Raw genomic sequence first — 20,010 nt, 5'->3', positions numbered from 1 at the left:
GCATGCCCACACTTCAGCGCTCGAACTCCTGGTCCCCCCCACCCCGCAGCGCTGAGGCTCTGAGCGTGCATTTCACACGGGCTGGCCGTTATCCTTACTGGACTACGTGTGACTCCAGACCCACAGCAATGCGGTTGACTCTTAAATTCCCTCTGAAATGGCCTAGCAAGCCACTCAGTTCAAGGGCATTTAGGGATGGGCAACAAATGCTGGACTCAACAGTGATGCCCACATCCCATGAAAGAATAAATTAAAAAGAAGTTTCCCTTGGATTTCCAAAATTAGAGGGGGTAGGACAACAAGACAGTTTAGATTTAAGTACACACAGAGTAGGTGAATAGACGGAATAGACTGTCGAGGGAAGCTGATTGCATCAGCAAGTTCAAGAGGAAGTTGGATGAGGACGTGGAAATAAATTGACAGATGTAAAAAGAATTTTGGGATGTTAAGGTTTCTAGACATTGGTCAAATAGACTGGAATGGTGTTCTCCAGCCTTGTACATTCCTATGTTCCTAGTATTCCTTTAGAATGAGCTGTATCTTTCCTTTTCAAAGGTGATGTCTTTTTTAATGTTATTTGCCAACTTTCACATCATCAACCTAGCTAGTGTTTTTAAGTGTAAACTCTTTGCTTAAAAAATGAATATTGATCAATCGGATTGGAGCTACAAGGAGATTCTTAACAATATGATGGAGCGGTATTAAAATCACTATAGCTTGTCAGGTGTGCTTTGTCCACCTTATCATGCCAAATGTGCATGTTCAGCTCCATCACGGTACACGTTCTTCAGTGCTCCGGTAGTTCATAGTTTGAAGTAAAACGTTCAAAAAACGGAAGCAGAAATAGAAAAAAAAAGTTATTTTTACAACGATTTTTTCATTCCTCCATAAGTCCCATTGTAGATTAAGCATCCACAGTATCAGCAGGCCACCTTTGCATATGTCTGGTTTTCATGTATACACCTTCTCTGAGTGTTGGCAGGCCATTCAACTGTGGAGGTGTCACAGTCCAGCACAATCCTATCCTTATCTAACATCCGAGCTGAAATCATTAGATAGTAACCAGGAAGGGGTACCCTGGGTGTTTTTCCCTTCCCTTGTTGGTAGGGTGGGGTTACCAAAGCCAGTTGAGTGGTAACTTTTAGACAAGTGACAAAGATTACCCGATCAAATTAACATGATTAACTCCACACATCTGATCTAAGCACCACACCATTAGATTAAGGTGCTTTCTAAACGTGCTGTCTGCCTTCTGCAAGTCAGCAGTTTAAATAGGTGTTTACAGGTATCTGTATGAAGGTAGCTGAACAAATAATTATTGAGCAGCGCTTTACAGATCATGTGAGGTTCCTCAAGTGGAATACACTTGAATCCTTCAGTTTTAATTAATTGGACTTCATGGAAGTCACAAGGATCAATATTTACAGTGCCTGGGGTTCCTTGAACTTCCTGACTTGGTGAATGTGGTACATTAGGTCACCGCTGTTCACATATTCCATGACGAATTAATTGGACTTCATTCAGCTGACATTTGATATAAAATTTTGGTTACATCCTTGGAAATCTCAAATTGCAGTGATATCTAAGCAACCTTGCTTTATTGGCATGGTTATTACTCTGGTTACAACAGTACTATATTGTTGCATTGCACAGTGACGACTGGCTGATTCCCTTATTCTTCACTTCCACTGTTATTTCTGTGGCTTTGCTGCAGTTTTTTTATTCATTCAAGGATTGTGGGCTTCGCTGGCTAAGCCAGCATTTATTGTCCATCTCTAATTGCCCTTGAGAAGCTGGTGGTGAGCTGCCTTTTTGATTCGCTGCAGTCCTTGTGGTGTAGGTACACCCAAAGTGCTGTTAGGGAGGGAGTTCCTGGATTTTGAACCAGCAACAGTGAAGGAATGGTGATATATTTTCCAAGTCAGCATGGTGAGTGACTTGGAGGGGAACTTCCAGCTGGCGGTGTTCCCATGTTTTACAAGACTTGAAAGAAAGAGTCCAAGGAGAAAGCATTTTGTGATTGTTATGAAGACACAGGAAACACCAATGCTGGGAAACACTAAGTTAATAGTTTTGTAAAAGCCAATTTTATCAGTTAATTTTTAATTGAGGCTCATGCTCATCATAGCTCTTAATTGAATTGAAGTGCAGCTTAAGAACTCCATTATTTTCATAATGGTAGGAAACCAAGAGGTATGGTCATATCCATGTACAGAAGTCACTAGCAGCTAGTGTATAGATACTGGAAGTAACAAAATAGGTTAATAGAAAGTAGCCTTTATCTTAATGGGTCTGGAATTCAAAAATCAGGAAGTGATGCTTTGGTTCTTTGGAGCCTTAGTCAGACCCCATGTATAGTACAGCATTCAGTTTTAGACACCAAAGCTCAGGAACTACAATAATGGCCTTGGAAGGAGTACAATGTCTAGAATGATACATGGTCTTATAGGGTTAAATTATGAGGTCCGGTTGCATAAATTAGGTTTGTATTCCCTAAGTTTAGAAGATCTAATAAAGACATTTAAAATAAGTAAAGGATTCATTAGGGTAGATAGACTTTTCTGGCAAGGCAAGTCCAGAACATTCTTAACATTAGAGCTCTGCCATTTGTTCTGATCCCAGCTGTTGTTACTACTGGGCAAGCCAGATCTCAGGGTGGAAAGCGGCTTGATAGATCCTAACTTTTATTTTTAGTTTAGATATGTGGAGAGAGGCTACTGAACAGAGTCACAGGAGTCAGCTGATGAACTTTTAACAAAAGAATAAAACATTTATTAAACAAGAAAAGATTAATTGTATTGCAATACTTCTTCACCCACAACTATACCTTCACAGATATATACAGGTTTGTAAGGATAACACATGTTACAAAAGCTGTCTTATACTCTAAAGTTCACAATAAGTACATAGTCCATGTAAACCAATAGGAAATCTGGGGTCAGGCACACTACACTCTGAGACCAAGTGACAGACGCCACCCCAAATAGATGCTATATATTTCCCATCAGCTCCTCCCTGATGCTTGTCACAATGTGAGCCAACTGGCCTCACTGAACTCCAACTTTCACATGGGGTTTCCAATCTCCACTTTCAAACAAGTTGCTCTGGGATCTTCTCCCAAACAACGCTTTCTCTCAGACGCCTTCCACAAGGGTCTTCCTCCAGGGTTTTAAGCTCTCCTTCCGATGTTCCTCTCCCCTGGGTTGCCACATGCATTCTAGCTTTCTTCCACGCACTCTTTCCCAGACTCAGACATGCCAACAGAACACCACTGCTTCACATGTCCATACTAAAGAGTTACAGACCTTTGGCTGCCCCCTTTGGGTCTTCTGGCTTCTCCCAAGCTTATATTGCTTTAAATCTGCGTCCTGCAGCTTTCTTCTCTTTAAGTTTGAAGCCTTCCTCTCTACTCTTTACTTTCACTCCTCCAGAACAGAACCTTTTCCAGATCCCTGTACTTGTCCTTTGACTAGGCTGTGCTTTTGGGACCTTTCCTGTTCCACTCCCCTGGATATGGGGACTTTTTCTTTAGTTTCTGGAACCTGCTCCTGTAGTTCCTTCTCCTGTGCCCAGCTTCTCCTGACAGCTGGCTTCAACTTTAGTTTGGGACCCGCCATCTGTCCCTCTGCAATGCTGGTTTTGCTGGCAACACGTTTCAACCTGGGAGCACACCTGACCAACTGCCCTCAAACTGAACGGAAACTACTTTTCTGTCTCTGCGGGGCCTCCTGTTGCTAGGCAACAGCACAGTTTTTTTTCTACCTTGTTTGTTTTACCTTCCTTTAAAGAGTCATAATATCTTCATTAAAATACAGGCATCTTTTAAAGTGAAACTAAAACACAGCTTCCCCTTTTCTTAATACAGAAATACAAATTAAACGTAAAGATATACCTTACTCTTAACATACCTAAATACAAATATAACTTACTTAAAATATCTCTATTTCCTAACACATTTATGAGTCAAATCAGGAAACATTTTTCATGCAAGGATCAGTGGAACTCTGGAACTTGCTCCCTAAAAGGTTGTGGATGTTGGGTAAATTAATGTTTTCAAGACTGGGATTGACAGTTTTACATTGGGTTAAGGATGTCAAAGGATATGGGCCAAAGGCAGACAATGGAATTGATGAACAGATCAGTCATGATCTATTTGAATGGCAGAACAAACTTGCAAAGTTGAATTGCCTACTTGTGTTCCCATGTTCAAATGTTTCTTGACCCTTGGGTGTAAATTGAAAGAGTGCATAAAATGAATTTAGAATGGTTTCCACTGCACTTTTGCAACAGGTTTGTCTGCCTTTCCCTCCCTGTTCCCCCCTTCCACCCCCGGCCATAAATGATTATTGTGACGTTCAATTTCTGCAAATCTATTAGAAACTTGCAAAGGTGGGCTATAGATTTTGAATAACTTTCTACAGTGCAAACTGCTCATAATCGCCCGGCATCAAGCAGCAACTATTAAATATTACTTTGATCTGTGTGATTGAAGAAATTGGAGTCTGGTCTGACTATAGTTCAGTGGCATCTTACCATCTGCAAGAGATGGTGGACATGCAGCAAAAAATCCATTTCAGACGGGCTGTCTTCATATGGTGCACCTTTGCTGATGGTGGAAGAGGCCAATACTTGAGAGGTAAGCTCTGCCACAAGAGCCACACAAGCTGCCAAGTATTGTTGGCGTTGTTTTCATCATTGGCACTCGTTGCCAAGCCGCTGTAGGCACTGGTCCTGTTGGTGGTGCATGCCAGCCCACAGGAGGTGTCGCCATTTTCCTCTGGTGACTCCCAGGTGTGCTAATGAATGTTTTGGGCCTTCATTTCACCATTGTAAGCATCCTCGAAGCTGAACTGACTATGATTAAACTCAGAAGATTTTATCTACAGAAGATTCATGAATCAGCAACACTGTCCCAAAGTTTGATCTGTTTATATAAAACTTTTTTCCAGTTAAACAGCTTCCAGCTAAAGAGAGGAAAGACAGTTGGCAAGTGTTTGTACATCTTGCACCAGCAACATAGTCTCTATTTATAGGAAGGTGGCAGAGAATGACTAATCTGCGAGCAAAGGTTCTGGCACCTAATGCCTGAATATAGAATTCTGCTATGCAATAGCACACGCATTTGACAAATCTCAAGGCAATTTGACACTGGAGGAGTGCCAACAGATGCAGTTTTCTCAATATAAGCAAGCAGCCAGAAAATCAACAGCACCACATGAAGATGTGACGTTACAAAACTGCAACTTCTCTTTATTCTTTCATGGGATGTGGGCGTCACTGGGAAAGCCAGCATTTGTTACCCATCCCTAATTGCCCTTGAACTAAACATTTCAGAGGGCAGTTAAGAGCCAACTACGTTGCTGTGGGTCTGGAGTCACAAGTAGTCCAGACAGATAAGGACATTTGTGAACCAGATGGGTAAAGATGGGTCTTTAAAACAACCAGAAATGGTTTCATGGTCACCATTACAGAGACTGGCTTTATAATCCAGATTTATTAGTTGAATAAATTCCACCAGCTGCCTTGGTGGGATTTGAACCCACGCCCCCAGAGTATTAGCCCGGGCCTCTGGATTACTAGTCCAGTGACATTAGCACTATGCCACCATCTTCCAATGTTGTTTGAAGGCTGTCTGTTTCAGCAGCTGTGGGGAGTTGGACTTAAACTGTTGTCTCTAGATGTTAGGCAGTGGAGAGCAGCACAGCTATAGACATCTTGGGCAAAATCTCAATCACTCCGTTCTGTCAACAGGAATGCAGCAGAGCAGTCCCTAAAGTCCATTGATCCTCAAAGAAACGGATTCCATCCCTAATCACAGGAACTGGGTCATTAATGATCTTGGTGTGAACCCCAGGCTTACAAGAGCACCTCCATGTTGCCCACCCCAATGTGACTCTAAGGCAGAGCATTGCACAGCTGTTAAAACAGAGGTCCCAAAGATCATTTCCAGGACAAAGACAATGGTGACTTTCAACATCCTTTACCTTCTAAAGCAGGCAGGTGCTGACCAAACCCAAGAACTGATTTATGGCATATATTTTGGTGAATTATCTTGGTTGATGGGACTTTTGTGGCCTTTCCTGGTTCTCGGCTGGCAAGAGTTCCATCAAGGTGATACCCACCAGGCTCCGCTCCTCCTCCCCGCCAGGCCTCGCTCTTCCTCCCCGCCAGGCCCCACTCCTCCTCTCCGCCAGGCCCCACTCCTCCTCCCCGCCAGGCCCCGCTGCTCCTCCCCACCAGGCCCCGCTGCTCCTCCCCACCAGGCCCCGCTGCTCCTCCCCGCCAGGCCCCGCTGCTCCTCCCCACCAGGCCCCGCTGCTCCTCCCCGCCAGGGCCCACTCCTCCTCCCCGCCAGGGCCCGCTGCTCCTCCCCGCCAGGCCCCGCTGCTCCTCCCCGCCAGGCCCCACTGCTCCTCCCCGCCAGGCCCCACTGCTCCTCCCCACCAAGCCCCGCTACTCCTCCCCGCCAGGGCCCGCTGCTCCTCCCCGCCAGGGCCCGCTGCTCCTCCATCCCACCAGGCCCCGTTGCTCCTCCATAGGACTTGCTCTGCTTTTTAAGGACTAAGAGTTGGCTGAAGAGGAAAATCTTTGTGGAAACAGCGATTTTGTCTGCAGAGTGGTGGGATTTTAAAATTGAGAATGCATTACGCTGAGATAGATTAGAAAATAATTCACATTGGTGATTTCTTGTCAGTTCATTCAAACATCTACCACTGAATTGCTGAAGTGATCCATGCTCACAGCATCAAAGCAGGTTAGCAAAATATCTGAGCTGTAAATATGTATGATCAGAGGGTGAGTTGAATTTTGGGCACTCGTCTGTTCTACTGATAAGATTTCTTTGCAATTTAGATGAGGGAACCAAGTGTGATGTATCCAGATATAAAAACAAAAAACTGCGGATGCTGGAAATCCAAAACAAAAACAGAATTACCTGGAAAAACTCAGCAGGTCTGGCAGCATCGGTGAAGAAAAAAGTTGACGTTTCGAGTCCTCATGACCCTTCGACAGAACTGAGTAATATTAGGAGAGGGGTAAATTATAAGCTGGTTTAAGGTGGGGGGTTGTGGTTGTAAGGACAAGCAAGCAGTGATAGGAGCAGATAATCAAAAGATGTCACAGACAAAAGAACAAAGAGGTGTTGAAGGTGGTGATATTATCTAAACGAATGTGCTAATTAAGAATTGATGGCAGGACGCACAAGGTACAGCTCTAGAGGGGGTGGGGTGAAATAAGACTAACAGGGCATAAAAGGTATAGATTTAAAAATAATGGAAATAGGTGGGAAAAGAAAAATCTATATAAATTACTGGAAAAAACAAAAGGGAGGGGGAAGAAACAGAAAGGGGGTGGGGATGGAGGAGGGAGTTCAAGATCTAAAGTTGTTGAATTCAATATTCAGTCTGGAAGGCTGTAAAGTGCCTAGTCGGAAGATGAGTTGTTGTTCCTCCAGTTTGCGTTGAGCTTCACTGGAACAATGCAGCAAGCCAAGGACAGACATGTGGGCAAGAGAGCAGGGTGGAGTGTTAAAATGGCAAGCGACAGGGAGGTTTGGGTCATTCTTGCGGAGAGAAAACCCAGGTGTTCTGCAAAGCGGTCGCCCAGTTTACGTTTGGTCTCTCCAATGTAGAGGAGACCGCATTGGGAGCAATGAATGCAGTAGACTAAGTTGGGAGAAATGCAAGTGAAATGCTGCTTCACTTGAAAGGAATGTTTGGGCCCTTGGACAGTGAGGAGAGAGGAAGTAAAGGGGCAGGTGTTGCATCTTTTGCGTGGGCATGGGGAGGTGCCATAGGTGGGGGTTGAGGAGTAGGGGGTGATAGAGGAGTGGACCAGGGTGTCCCGGAGGGAACGATCCCTACGGAATGCTGACAGTGGGGGTGAAGGGAAGATGTGTTTGGTGGTGGCATCATTCTGGAGTTGGCGGAAATGGCGGAGGATGATCCTTTGAATGCGGAGGCTGGTGGGGTGATAAGTGAGGACAAGGGGGACCCTATCATGTTTATTGCCCACATGACTGTCCTTGGCTTGCTGCATTGTTCCAGTGAAGCTCAACGCAAACTGGAGGAACAGCACCTCATCTTCCAACTAGGGACTTTACAGCCTTCCGGACTGAATATTGAATTCAACAACTTTAGATCTTGAACTCCCTCCTCCATCCCCACCCCCTTTCCGTTTCTTCCCCCTCCCTTTTGTTTTTTCTAATAATTTATATAGATTTTTCTTTTCCCACCTATTTCCATTATTTTTAAATCTATACCTTTTATGCCCTGTTAGTCTTATTTCACCCCACCCCCTCTAGAGCTGTACCTTGTGTGTCCTGCCATCAATTCTTAATTAGCACATTAGTTTAGATAATATCACCACCTTCAACACCTCTTTGTTCTTTTGTCTGTGACATCTTTTGATTATCTGCTCCTATCACTGCTTGCTTGTCCCAACAACCGCACCAACCACTCCCCCCCCCCACCTCCACTTCTCTCCCCCCACCCCCCCACCTTAAACCAGCTTATATTTCACCCTGCTCCTAATTTTACTCAGTTCTGTTGAAGGGTCATGTGGACTCGAAACATCAACTTTTTTCTTCTCCGCCAATGCTGCCAGACCTGCTGAGTTTTTCCAGGTAATTCTGTTTTTGTTTTGTGATGTATCCAGTTTTGCTGACGTTAGAAAGCTACGATGGAAAGTAAACAGTGAGGAGGTCGCAAAGAGGCGACAATAGGAATATAGACTAGTTAAATGAGTGGATAAGAAGGTGGCAGATGGAGTACAATGTGGGCAAGTGTGAAATTATCCACCTTGGTAGAAAGAACATATAAACAGAATATCTTTAAAAGGAGAAAGGATTAGTAAATGTTGGTATTCAGCTGGGTGTTCTGGTACATAAACCACAGGAGGTTAATTAATATCCATGTGCAGCAAACAATTAGGAAAGCGGGTGGTATGTTAACTCTCGTTGCAAAGGAGTTGGAGTGTATGAGTAAGGAAGTCTTCATTTCTAATAGTTTTTGACAATGTACATGCTCTTTTGACAGTCACAAATAAATTGTCTTCTTTAATACCCCTGGGGTTATCTTTGTGAAGAATGAGGGAATGTCTGATGTGTATTCTGTGTTTTATACTTTACGTGTTCACTCATTTAATAGCGGTCTGGCAGTGAATTAAAGGACACTGATTCAGTAAGCAATCCCCTGTGGCCATATACAGTGAGAACAAAGGAGAAAGTAAGAAGGTCAAGGGATATGGAACAAAGCGGGTAAATGGAGTTGATGTATAGGCTAGCCATGGTCAAATTGAACGGTAGAACAGGCTGAAGGGGCTGAGTGGCCTACTTGTGTTTACATAACCTTTAATGTTTGATTATAGCTTTAAACCTACTGCCAAATAGTTATAAAATAGATTATTTCAGGTCTTGTTTTTAATTCCTTGTGGAGCAGTTTCTCTGAACACAATAGACATATTCTGATTAGTTGTGAGGAAAGTGATGATTGATAGGAAGAAGCTTTAAGTTTATGGCATCAACACCTAAAATTGTATGAATGTAAGTTTAGTTTTGTGTTTATTCCATAATGCCTATGGTATTATAAAAAAATAGTAATGGTACCGTGAAGTTTGGATGAGTGAATGTTCTGTGCTAGCTGCAAGACCTGTTCATTAAGGACCTCGAGTCAACGTTGAGCAATTTTGGTCTGTGGACTTGCTGAGAAATAAGCTGTAAACTGACTGATCACCCATCTCCCTCATAAGAATAAATTCAAAATGATGGACCTTCCCTTCCTATGTGGAAGCACCCAGTGCCCTCAAAGCTGAGGTAATAGCTTTACCAGAACAAGTGAATCTCAGGAAGGATATCCTTGTGTCCAGCTACCTAGCTGTTAACAGTAACAGTGGAAAAGGTGTTTTTAAAGGGGGTTGAGGTGGCAAGGCAGCCAAATGTTCTCAGTAAAGTTGAAGCATTCAAGATGTAATTGCATTACTTTTGTTACTGTTTTTTTTCCTCACATTTTGGCTTTTTTTCTTTATCTTTCAGATTATTGCTTATCAGCCATATGGAAAGTCTGTGGACTGGTGGGCTTATGGAGTATTGCTTTATGAAATGTTGGCTGGACAGGTAAGAAACTTATTGAGAAAGGAGACTTTGGATGGCAAGATGTTCGTACTTTGTAGCAACTGAACTGAAGAATTTCAGATTTGTGGGATCTGAAAAAGAAATTCGATTTTTCTTCTATTGTCTTCACTCTTACAAATTTCCATTATTTATTGGAATATCAGTTCCTGCAAAACTGATTAGATAGGAAGGTGTGAAGAATTACATTTTTAAAGATGGAACAAGAGTTTTGAGCATGGGAAAGGGTGAGAAAAGGATGCAAAAGTCAGTTTGAGAAGAAAGAGTGAACTTGCATTTCTTTCAGCATCTTTCACAATCTCAGGATGTCTCAAAGTGCTTCACAGCAAACGAATTCCTCCTGAAATATGGTCAATATTTCATGTAAGTTACTTCTTGCACATGCTTGTGGTTGGCTGAAGAGCAGGTCATCCACACATTTCCACAGCCAGTGACAATTCATGCATTGTTGGGAAAGAGAAAATTCAACGTTTACCGTTGTTAGTCTAAAGTCTGAGTGCAATGTAGGAAAGATAAGAAACATCAAAATGAAAACAAAATTAAACCTAGAGAATAAGCAAGAACACAGAATGGATACCACACTCTGTTTCAGACAGTCCCTCGGGATCGAGGGTGACTTGCTTTCACTCTGGTTCATTGGTTCCTGAGATGGCTGATAAGTCCAATATGTGATCTGCAGGCACTGCCACATGTGGAGCAGGTGGTGCCTGAAGGGTCGGGCAGATGAGGTTTTTGGAGGTTTGTGCGTGTTTGCCTCTGCCTGTTCCAGATGAAGTTGCTCGATGTGCTTGGCGCCTTCCAGAATAAACCTTCTGCACTTCGGTTGATCACAAGTCAGGGTCTTTCATGAGTTGACAGGGAAGTTTGATCTTTTCAGTGATATTTTGAGGACATTTCTGAAGTGTTTCCACTGTCCATGTGGGAGTCTCTGCTGCGACTGAGTTCCGAGTAGAACAGTTGCTTCAGGAGTCCGGTGTCAGGGATACGAGCGACATGTCCCACCCAACGAAGCTGCTTTGAGTGATTAGCGCCTCGATGCTGGGCATGTTGGCTTGGGAGAGGACGCTGCTGTTGGGCCACCTTTCTTGCCACTGCATTTAGAGGACCAAATCGAGTGATCCATGCAGCCTTACGAAGAAAGCGAGAACAGATATTGTCAAATATATTGTTGAAATCTCCATGTAAAGTACATGTATGTGAATTTAGCAATGTTGTATAAATGCAGCTTAAATTTAAAGTGTTGAATAACCTTCATTATCTTGTTTCCGATCTGTTGACAGTTTTAATGGAGCTTTAACTAAAGTTTTTGGTGCTTTGCTTTTTGTGTCCTGACAGCCTCCATTTGACGGAGAAGATGAGGACGAACTTTTCCAATCTATAATGGAGCACAACGTCTCATATCCTAAATCACTGACAAAGGAGGCTGTCTTGATCTGCAAGGGGGTAAGACATCACTCTGCTATCATCACAACATAAACTGAGGGCTATATGGTAACACCTCATTTTTATATAATAAGGCTAATTATTACAGCATTGGGTAATGTGACAGACCAAAATGGTTAAGAGCTTTCATGCTGATTCTTGGTAAACACAAGTATTTTACAGTAATTGGGACAATTAACATGTTACCCAACTTGTTGAAATATTCATCTCGAGTTGTAAGACTTTGCTAGAGCTATCAGTCTTTCATTTAAAGTTTTTTGACTCAGCTCATTTTGAGTAGCTGGATTCTAGCTCAGGAATTTTGGTGGAAGGTCATTGACCTGAAACATAGGGCAGGATTAAACCTGCGAGACTTCTAAACCCAGCTGTCAGACTCAAATGGGGTTCACTGGCTGGTATTTAATAAAGGTGACGGGCTTCTTGCCTGCCAGAAGGAGAGTTGGTGGGAGCCCCGCGCCAACTCTTTTAGGGAAGGCCAGCTGAGTTAAATGCCACCCAATCCCTTAACTAGGCAGTGGCAAGTCTTCTCCAGGATCAAGGACTGCGAGGCATAAGTTCCACCCATCGGGAGCTGCTGGCCAATCAGGGAAGTGGTGGCTGCTGCTGGTACAACATCCACCTGAGGCCTAGGATCACCCCATACCACAGGTGAGTGATGGCAGGGATCATGGGGTGGGGGCTATGAGGGAGGAGGGGAGGGACATTGGCAGCAAGGGCAAGGGGTGGTGGCTATCAGCAAGTCCCTCTTCCTGATGCCAGGTTCCTTGGTCAGGCATTGAGTGTCTTTGAATGAAGGATCTCCCCCCCTGCCAGCCCCTGTGTCATGTTCCCCAATGGTGAGTTCCCCCACCTGCCACTGGGTTAATACTACTTCGGTGGGCCTTCCTGCCACAGACTTAATTGGAGCGGAAGAAGGAAGGCAGCCAGGTCCCCACCTGCCACCCCTCCTGCCTGATTAAATGCCCTCCTGACACGAGGGTTGGGGGTGGGTGGGGGGCATTAAATTCTGTCCACAGCATTGGAAACAGTCACTTGATGTGATTTTCCCAGAGCGGCCAGTTAATGGCCAGAGGGTGGGCTCACAATCTAATTAAGGGCAGTGGATGAGCTCGCAAAGCTGGAGGCTCAATCCAAGGCTGTCCAGCTTGAAAGCAACAGCAGGATGCACTGGCAGGTCGGTGAGGGAAATAAAGGTGCCCTCTCTCCAACATTTAGTTTAAAATAAAATAATGGCCTTTGCAGCCTGGCCACTACTGTGGCAGTAGGGTTGGGGGAAGGGGGGGGGCTAGATTCCAAAGGGTGGCCTGCAGCTGCTAGGTAGCGGGGGCCTCTAAGCCTGCTTGGAGAGCTGGTCCTCCTGGTTTGCCACCAGACATCTGTCTTCCTGTCACCTGAGGCAACCCGGAAGTTGACTGGAGGATCCGAGTCAGCCTCGTTTAGCTGGCTGTAAGTGGCCATTAATTATCTTAATCAGCCCCCCCCCTCCACCCCTAACCTGCCTCTGGGAAACTGGCCCACGGGCAAGATAAGGCTGGGGAATCTGCACACCAGCCTGTGCACTAATTTTAATGCCTGCTTGCCTGGCCCCAACTGAGGCTCAAAGCCCAACCCCTGTTTCCCTCACCAAAGAGGCTGCCAGACTAAATGAGTATTTCCAGTATTTTCTGTTTTTTATTTCAAATTTCCAACAGCTGCAGTATTTTGCTTTTGTGGAGTCCTTAAAGATGGTTCAAAGGTCCTTGAACTATAGATTTCTATTGAGCATTTGATTACTGACCCTTAATAGGTAACGCCCACAGGAGATCTTTAAGCAAACCATCAGGCTTAGTGTGTATGAATTCCAATTCCTTAGACCAGTCAGCTTGAAGATACTTTCTTCCACCAAACCCTAAAGCACCAACTTCATATAAATTCATAAAGTTGCTCCTTCTTGAGATCCCTAAAATCAGATTAGCCTCCATTATGTTGTTTGACCTCCATGTTTTTTTCTTCTCATGTCAATTCATTTGTCCCCCCCCTTAGAGATAATCTTGTGATTGCTTTTGTGGTTAGGCCTTGCTGTGAATTTAGTACTTAGTGTCACGAGAAGTACCTGCTTGCACCACTGGCAATATATTGGCTTCCTTTCTCACATAGGAACAGCAATAGCTTGATAGAATGAGTTCTCAATCTTGATTTATTCCACCCCGATTCTTTGGATCTGGTGGAAATGTTATGCATCCAACACAAGAGCCTTTATCTTTACAGGAAGGAAAGGTGGGGTGGGGTGGGGGGGGGGGCGTGGTGGTGCAAGGAAGCACGAAGAAAATCTGGCATGGCCAGGGACTCTGAGGTCCTGCTGAATTTAACAGCGGGAACTCATCATTCCTTTCTTCCATTTCCTGATGGGCAGTCGGCTAAATTGCCGGGCTGGCCAACTGCCCGGTGGGAGAACCTGCTTCAAGGCATCACGGCGAGGGAGCCTTGAGGATGGTCCTTGGCATTTGGGGAGGAGAAAGAGATTGGAGCTTGGTGGATGAAGGCAGGGGTGGGTTCGAGTGAGTGGGAATCAATAGGAAGGGAGCAAGAGATTGGGATCTGGATTGGTGCAGAGGGAGGATTGCAAAAGGAGAGGAACCATGCAGAAGTCAGCAGAGAGGGAACCAGAGATTGGGCTGGGGTGGGGGTGTGGTGGGATGGGGGTGGGGGTGGGGGCAGTACCATTTTAAATTATTAAGTATGGTTGCAGCTCCACTCTACCTGATAAAGGCAGATGCAAAACTCAAAAATGCGATATAGTCCTGTTGAAGAGCTTGTGATATTCTCGTTTCCAGAAGCACTGCCTTTGGAAAACAGTGGCCTTGAATATACACCAAGCAGTGCCAATATATAAATATGCTTAAACACATCATGTTAAATTCCTTTGTGCACTGTTTTAGTGGAGGAGTTAATCTATTTAATCCAGACAGAGATGATAGATTTCTAGATATTAAAGATATCAAGGGAAATGGGGATAGTGCATGAAGAAGGCATTGAGGTAGAAGATCAGCTGTGATCTAGTTGAATGCCAGAGCAGGTTTGAGGGGCCAAATGGCCTACTCGTGGTCCTGTTTCCTATGTTCTATTTCCATAAACAAGTTAACTTGTCCATTAAAGTGGCGGACAAAGTAATTTCAGACAAACATGTATTCTCATTGCTGATATCCACAGGGTGTCATTTTATATTTGCCAAATATTGCGGTGGTTGAAATTAACAAAATGAGAATGACACATAATTTTTGTAAAAAAAAAAATATTTGCAAAATAAAACTTTTTATTTTAATTTTTGGCTTTTTGTCAGATTTCTTGGGTATTTTTGCTTAAACAGGGAGTGCTCAGACCCATCAGAGGAAATAACAAGAAGTGAAGTGTTACTTCACCTGATAGTGTGAAGGAGCTGAAACAACAAGCACATTTGAAAGTTAAATCACTAACAGCTAATGGCTCTTCCTCTGCTGATACTCGTTATACTGATGTATTAAGAATAATATCCACATTTACTGACTTTGGCAGTTGTTTCAAACCAATTTCCCTGATCTTCTCATTGATCTTCATTGTTTAAACAATATATTTTTCAAATTATCAGAATGAAGGTAGGAGGGGTTGAATAATCACAATTGGAATTCTTTGAAACTGCATTTCATATTGGTGCAGATGTTGGCATCTTGTTGAAATGCATTTTAAGAACTGGAAGTGGAACTCTAAAATCAGCCAAAATCTGGTGCCAAAGACATACACCAACTACGCTGGTATTCTCAGTAGACATGCACCTTCCCTTTGCTCAGTGCTAGTCCCAAATGATATTCTCACATTGCACTAGTTTATTGTGTGATTTCTTGACAAAATGCTACAGCATCATCTGTTCAAATGAAGCAAGTGGCTTTTTGTTAATGCATATAAGTTGGGTTTGAGACAGGTACACTTGAACTGTATCTGTACCTCACTTTCCACTGATTTTTTTTTTCATTTATTCACAGGATGGTGGGGTTGCTGGCAAGACCAACATTTATTGCCTATCCCTAACTGCCCTGGAGAAGGTGGTGGTGAGCCACCTTCTTGAACAGTTGCAATACCTCTGATGGTACTCTCTTAGTGCTACTGTGTAGGGAGTTCCAGGAATTTGACCAGCAACAATGAAGGAACAGTGATATACTTCCAAGTCCGGATGGTTGTGTGATTTCAGGGGGGAACTTGATGATATAGTGAATACATGGAACAGGAATTAGCTTGTTCTATAAGCTTTTTAATTCACAAGAAGGACAACTCAGCACTTCTGCAAAGCACAAGGGTTTATGTATATATATCCCTTGCAAGCTATCTTTCATGACCTGATTTATTTTATCGCTAAAGTTTTTTTTTAAAATTATTCTCTCTCATAGCTAATGACAAAACATCCAGCAAAGCGTCTTGGCTGTGGATCTGAGGGAGAGAGAGATATCCGGGATCATGCTTTCTTCCGGAGAATTGATTGGGAGAAACTGGAACAAAGGGAGATACAGCCTCCATTCAAGCCAAAAGTGGTGAGTGTGCCAAAATACAGGCACCATTATGTCATGTGGAGAGAAACTAGGCTGTGTGCACATGTAGAAGCAGCTGAGTTCAGATTGATATAACATTTCTATTCGGTAAATAGTTGGGCTAAGACAGCAGAGTTTAACAAAAATAGGTCAGATACCATTTAAGCATAAGGCATCAAACATGCATTTCCAGTATTACGTTTTCTAAGATTTTGAACTATAATTTGTTGTTTCCTTTAGGGAGTCTTTTTGGCGCTATAGGAAAATAAATAATCATGAAACTGTAACATTATTGATTATTAGCAGACAAATCCCTGCAGGATGGATGGGAAAGGCTAGTCATTATCATGTGTGCATCCAGCACATCTAAATGATGTTTTTGCCAGTGGCAAACTGTTTCTTATATGTGGGAATATATATCAATGTTTAGGAAATAAAAGCAAGCCAAGCTCCTGATAGAAAAATGAGGAGAGTCAAGCTTTCTTGAGTCATATCAGGCTGATTTCTGTGCTTCTGTGTTATCAGTTTTGCTTAATGAGATAATCTGGATTATGTCCAGAGGAGCTAAATATTCCTTGTCAGGAGGGTTTGTGAGGGTTTATTTTACAACCATAACTTCTTGAGTGCAGTTACCATACTGCTAAACGTCTCCTTTCTTTAAAAAAAAAAGAAAGGATCGGGGCGGGATGGGGACTGTAACGAAGCACCAGTCAGTCAGAGCATGACAAGTTGCCATTTAGCAAGCAGTCAAGTGAGGGGGCCAAGCAGTTTCCCACGGGGAAAGAGAAAACTGAAGAGCAGGTCAACCTGCTTTACCCTCAGCTGCCTCAGTTAAGGCAACAGGAGCATTGGTAGAAGCCTAGGAACTACCATTTTGCTGTTTTACTGGAGGCTGGTAAGTGACAAAGAAAGGAATAGTTCTTAAACTGTTCAGGAACTATATTTAAAATCTTTGCAGACTATATTTAGACTTCTTAACCACAGATGAAAATCAAAACAGGCAACTGAGATTAACTTTATGTTTTTACTACAGCTGATATCACTGCAATTTTTCACCCTATAGTGCTTTATAGTTCAATAGCAAACAGTGTAAGTCCGAAAGGATGACAGTAGTGTACCTCGCCATAGTCATGCCAACTATTTACTCTTTAGTTGCGATTCCAGTATGTAGTTTTGCAGGGGTCAACAATTCAGCCACGAGGACCACAAAACAACCACTCATCAGGAGGGTTATTTGGCCCAGCTCAGTTCATTCATTCATTCATCCAGAACCACTGTACCATCCCCCATTTCAACATCTGGGGCAGAATCTTTAGGTCGGCAGGTGGGTGCAATCAGCTGGTCCTGGATTGGCCGGGGACGGACCACCAGCCGCGATGGGCCAGTTAATGGCCAGCCAGCGTGACAAGCGCTCAGCGCTGCCAGGGTGGGCGTGAGCCCAGGCAAGCACTGACAGAAAGCCCCCTGAAGGCAGAGAGCTGCCTCAGGGAGCTAAAGACCTGAAAAGCATTGAATAAAGTTTTTAAAATCAGGAAAAAAAAATGTGCAAGCATCACAATCAGTCACCTGAATATAGATGTGATAAAAATGCTGTCCATAGATTTTTATTCTTCTTTCATTTAACAACAGAAACCTCATTCCGCCCTAGGCTGAGGGTTCATGAAAAATGCAAAGTCCGCCTGGCCAACTTGACCGTCCGCCAACAGTAAGGTTGGACGGACCATGATAAATCGGAGACAATTGCACCTTTAATTACCTTAATCCGCCTCTTAATTGTCGGCAGGCTCGCTTCCAACTTTTGCGCGTGCCCGCTGACCGAAATATCACATGAGCACGGGATGAAGTCAGGATGTTTGCCCAACGTCATCTCACACAGTTTCGCGTCCATTTGGGTCAGGTGCGCGCCCACACACCAAGCTAACAGCTCTGCCCCAGATTTTTAAAATATTATTCTGAAGTTTTGCTCCTCTACTTCTTAATGTGGAATAACTGACTGACCATCACTCTGGATATGAAGACCTCACAATACCATGGGGCAAATCTTCTAGTCTCTGAATAATTGGAGACTGGACACACGACTGAAGATGGGACCCTGTGGAAGTCCTGATGTGGGGACCTATGTGGGAATTGCTCAGGAATTTTAAACTTCCAATGGGCAATTCCCCTGCTCCCTGGGTCCATCTGCAAATGTCTCCAACTGTGTTACCCAGGGAATGTTAGCCAGATTAATGCTAGTCTAATGCCTAGGTAGCTAACCTAACTGACCGTCAATCACCCCTGGACACAACCCAACCACCTCCCACCACCCGACTGCCCCCGACCCACCCAACTACCTCCCAACTACCCCCTCCAACCTGACTACCTCCTAAATCATCCAACTATTCCCCCAACCCGACGAACCCCTCCCCCCACCACAACCCTCCCGACCGGTCCGACCACACCCCACAAGTACCCCCTGACCCGACTACCCCTTCCTATCACCCTCCAATCACCTGACTACCCCCAATCACACCTCCTGATCATTTGACCACATCCCCCCAACTATCCTCTTGACCCAACTACCCCTCCCGAACACCTTTACCTGACTTGACCTGACAAATCCCCGACAAGTTCACCCAGCCACCTGTTCTCCTGCTTACCCATTCATTAATATGCAGACTGGCCCTTTAAACTTACCACACATCAGCTAGTGTCGTAAAAAAGGGGCATGTACTCTCTTTCTCCAATTCTACAAGCTCTGACGGAGTTCCCCATGTGACGTTGCACATTTCTGCAAAGGCCGAGATTGGAAGATGCCGGAAGAATTGTGTAACCGTGTCAGGTTGGAGAAATCCGACGATCATTGCTGATGCTTGGATGATCTGGGCCCTTGTATCTAGGCTTCCAACAGACATTTGACAAAATTCTGCACAAAAGGCTGTTAATTGAGCTCAAAGCTGTGGTGATTCAAGTTAAACAACAACAACTTATATATTTATATGGTGCCTCTAACGTAATAAAACATCACAAGGCTCCTCATAGGAGCAATATAAAGCAAAATTTGACACTGAGCCACATAAGGCTATCTTAGACCATATGGCCAAAAGCTTGGTCAAAGTGTGGGTTTTTAGGGGCATCTTAAAGGAAGAAGGCAAAGTAGACAGGCGGAGAGATTAGGCAGGGAATTTCAGAGCTTATGGCCTTGGCAGCTGAAGGCATGACCACCAATTGTGGAGCCATTAAAATCAGGATGTTCAAGAGACCAGAATTTGAAATGTGCAGATATCTCAGAGAGTTAAGAGACTGGAGGAGATTACAGACACAGGGAGGGGCGAGGCCATGGTGGGATTTGAAAACAAGAAAGAAAATTTCAAATTTTTGCATTGCTTGACCAGGAGCCAATGTAGGTCAGTGAGCACAGGGATAACGGGTAAACAAGACTTGGTGAGAGTAAGGACGTGAGCAGAGTTTTGAATGACCTCAAGTTTATGTCGTGTAGAATGTGGGAGGTCAGTCAGGTGTGCGTTGGAATAGTCAAGTCTAGAGGTTACAAAGGTATCGATGAGGGTTTCAGCAGCAGATGAGCCGAGGCGGGGTGAAGGCGGGCGATGTTACTGAGGTGGAAATAGTCTTAATGATGATGCACATGTGCAGTTGGGAGCTCATCTCTGGATGAAATGACACCAAGGTTGCAAACACTCAGGCTCAGCCTCAGATGGATACCAGGGAGAAGGATGGAGTCCGTAGCTAAGGAAGAGAATTTGTAGCATGGTCCAAAGGCTTTGGCTTCTCAATATTTAATTGGAGGAAGTTTCTGCTCATCCAGTCGGATAAGCAGTAGAGGGGTTGAGTGAGGTGGTGCTGAGATAGAGCTGGGTGTCATCGGTGTGAAAACTAACAATGTGTTTCAGGATGATATCATAGGCG

At 44.0% G+C, this 20,010-nt stretch overlaps 1 protein-coding gene across 3 annotated transcripts in view; it reads left to right on the top strand.

Annotated features, from left to right (window-relative positions):
* prkcab (protein kinase C, alpha, b) overlaps nt 1-20,010 on the top strand; it is a 311,791-nt gene that overhangs the window by 277,096 nt on the left and 14,685 nt on the right. For all 3 annotated transcript variants that reach the window (XM_041216608.1, XM_041216607.1, XM_041216609.1), the window contains 3 exons: nt 10,031-10,111; nt 11,462-11,569; nt 15,967-16,107. In XM_041216608.1, coding sequence (XP_041072542.1) covers nt 10,031-10,111; nt 11,462-11,569; nt 15,967-16,107 — 330 coding nt within the window. The remainder of the gene's footprint in view (nt 1-10,030; nt 10,112-11,461; nt 11,570-15,966; nt 16,108-20,010) is intronic.

Source organism: Carcharodon carcharias, chromosome 22, assembly GCF_017639515.1.
Source record: "Carcharodon carcharias isolate sCarCar2 chromosome 22, sCarCar2.pri, whole genome shotgun sequence".
NCBI lineage: Eukaryota > Metazoa > Chordata > Chondrichthyes > Lamniformes > Lamnidae > Carcharodon > Carcharodon carcharias.
Note: the sequence above shows the minus strand (reverse complement) of the source record. Positions and strands in the feature narration are given on the sequence as shown.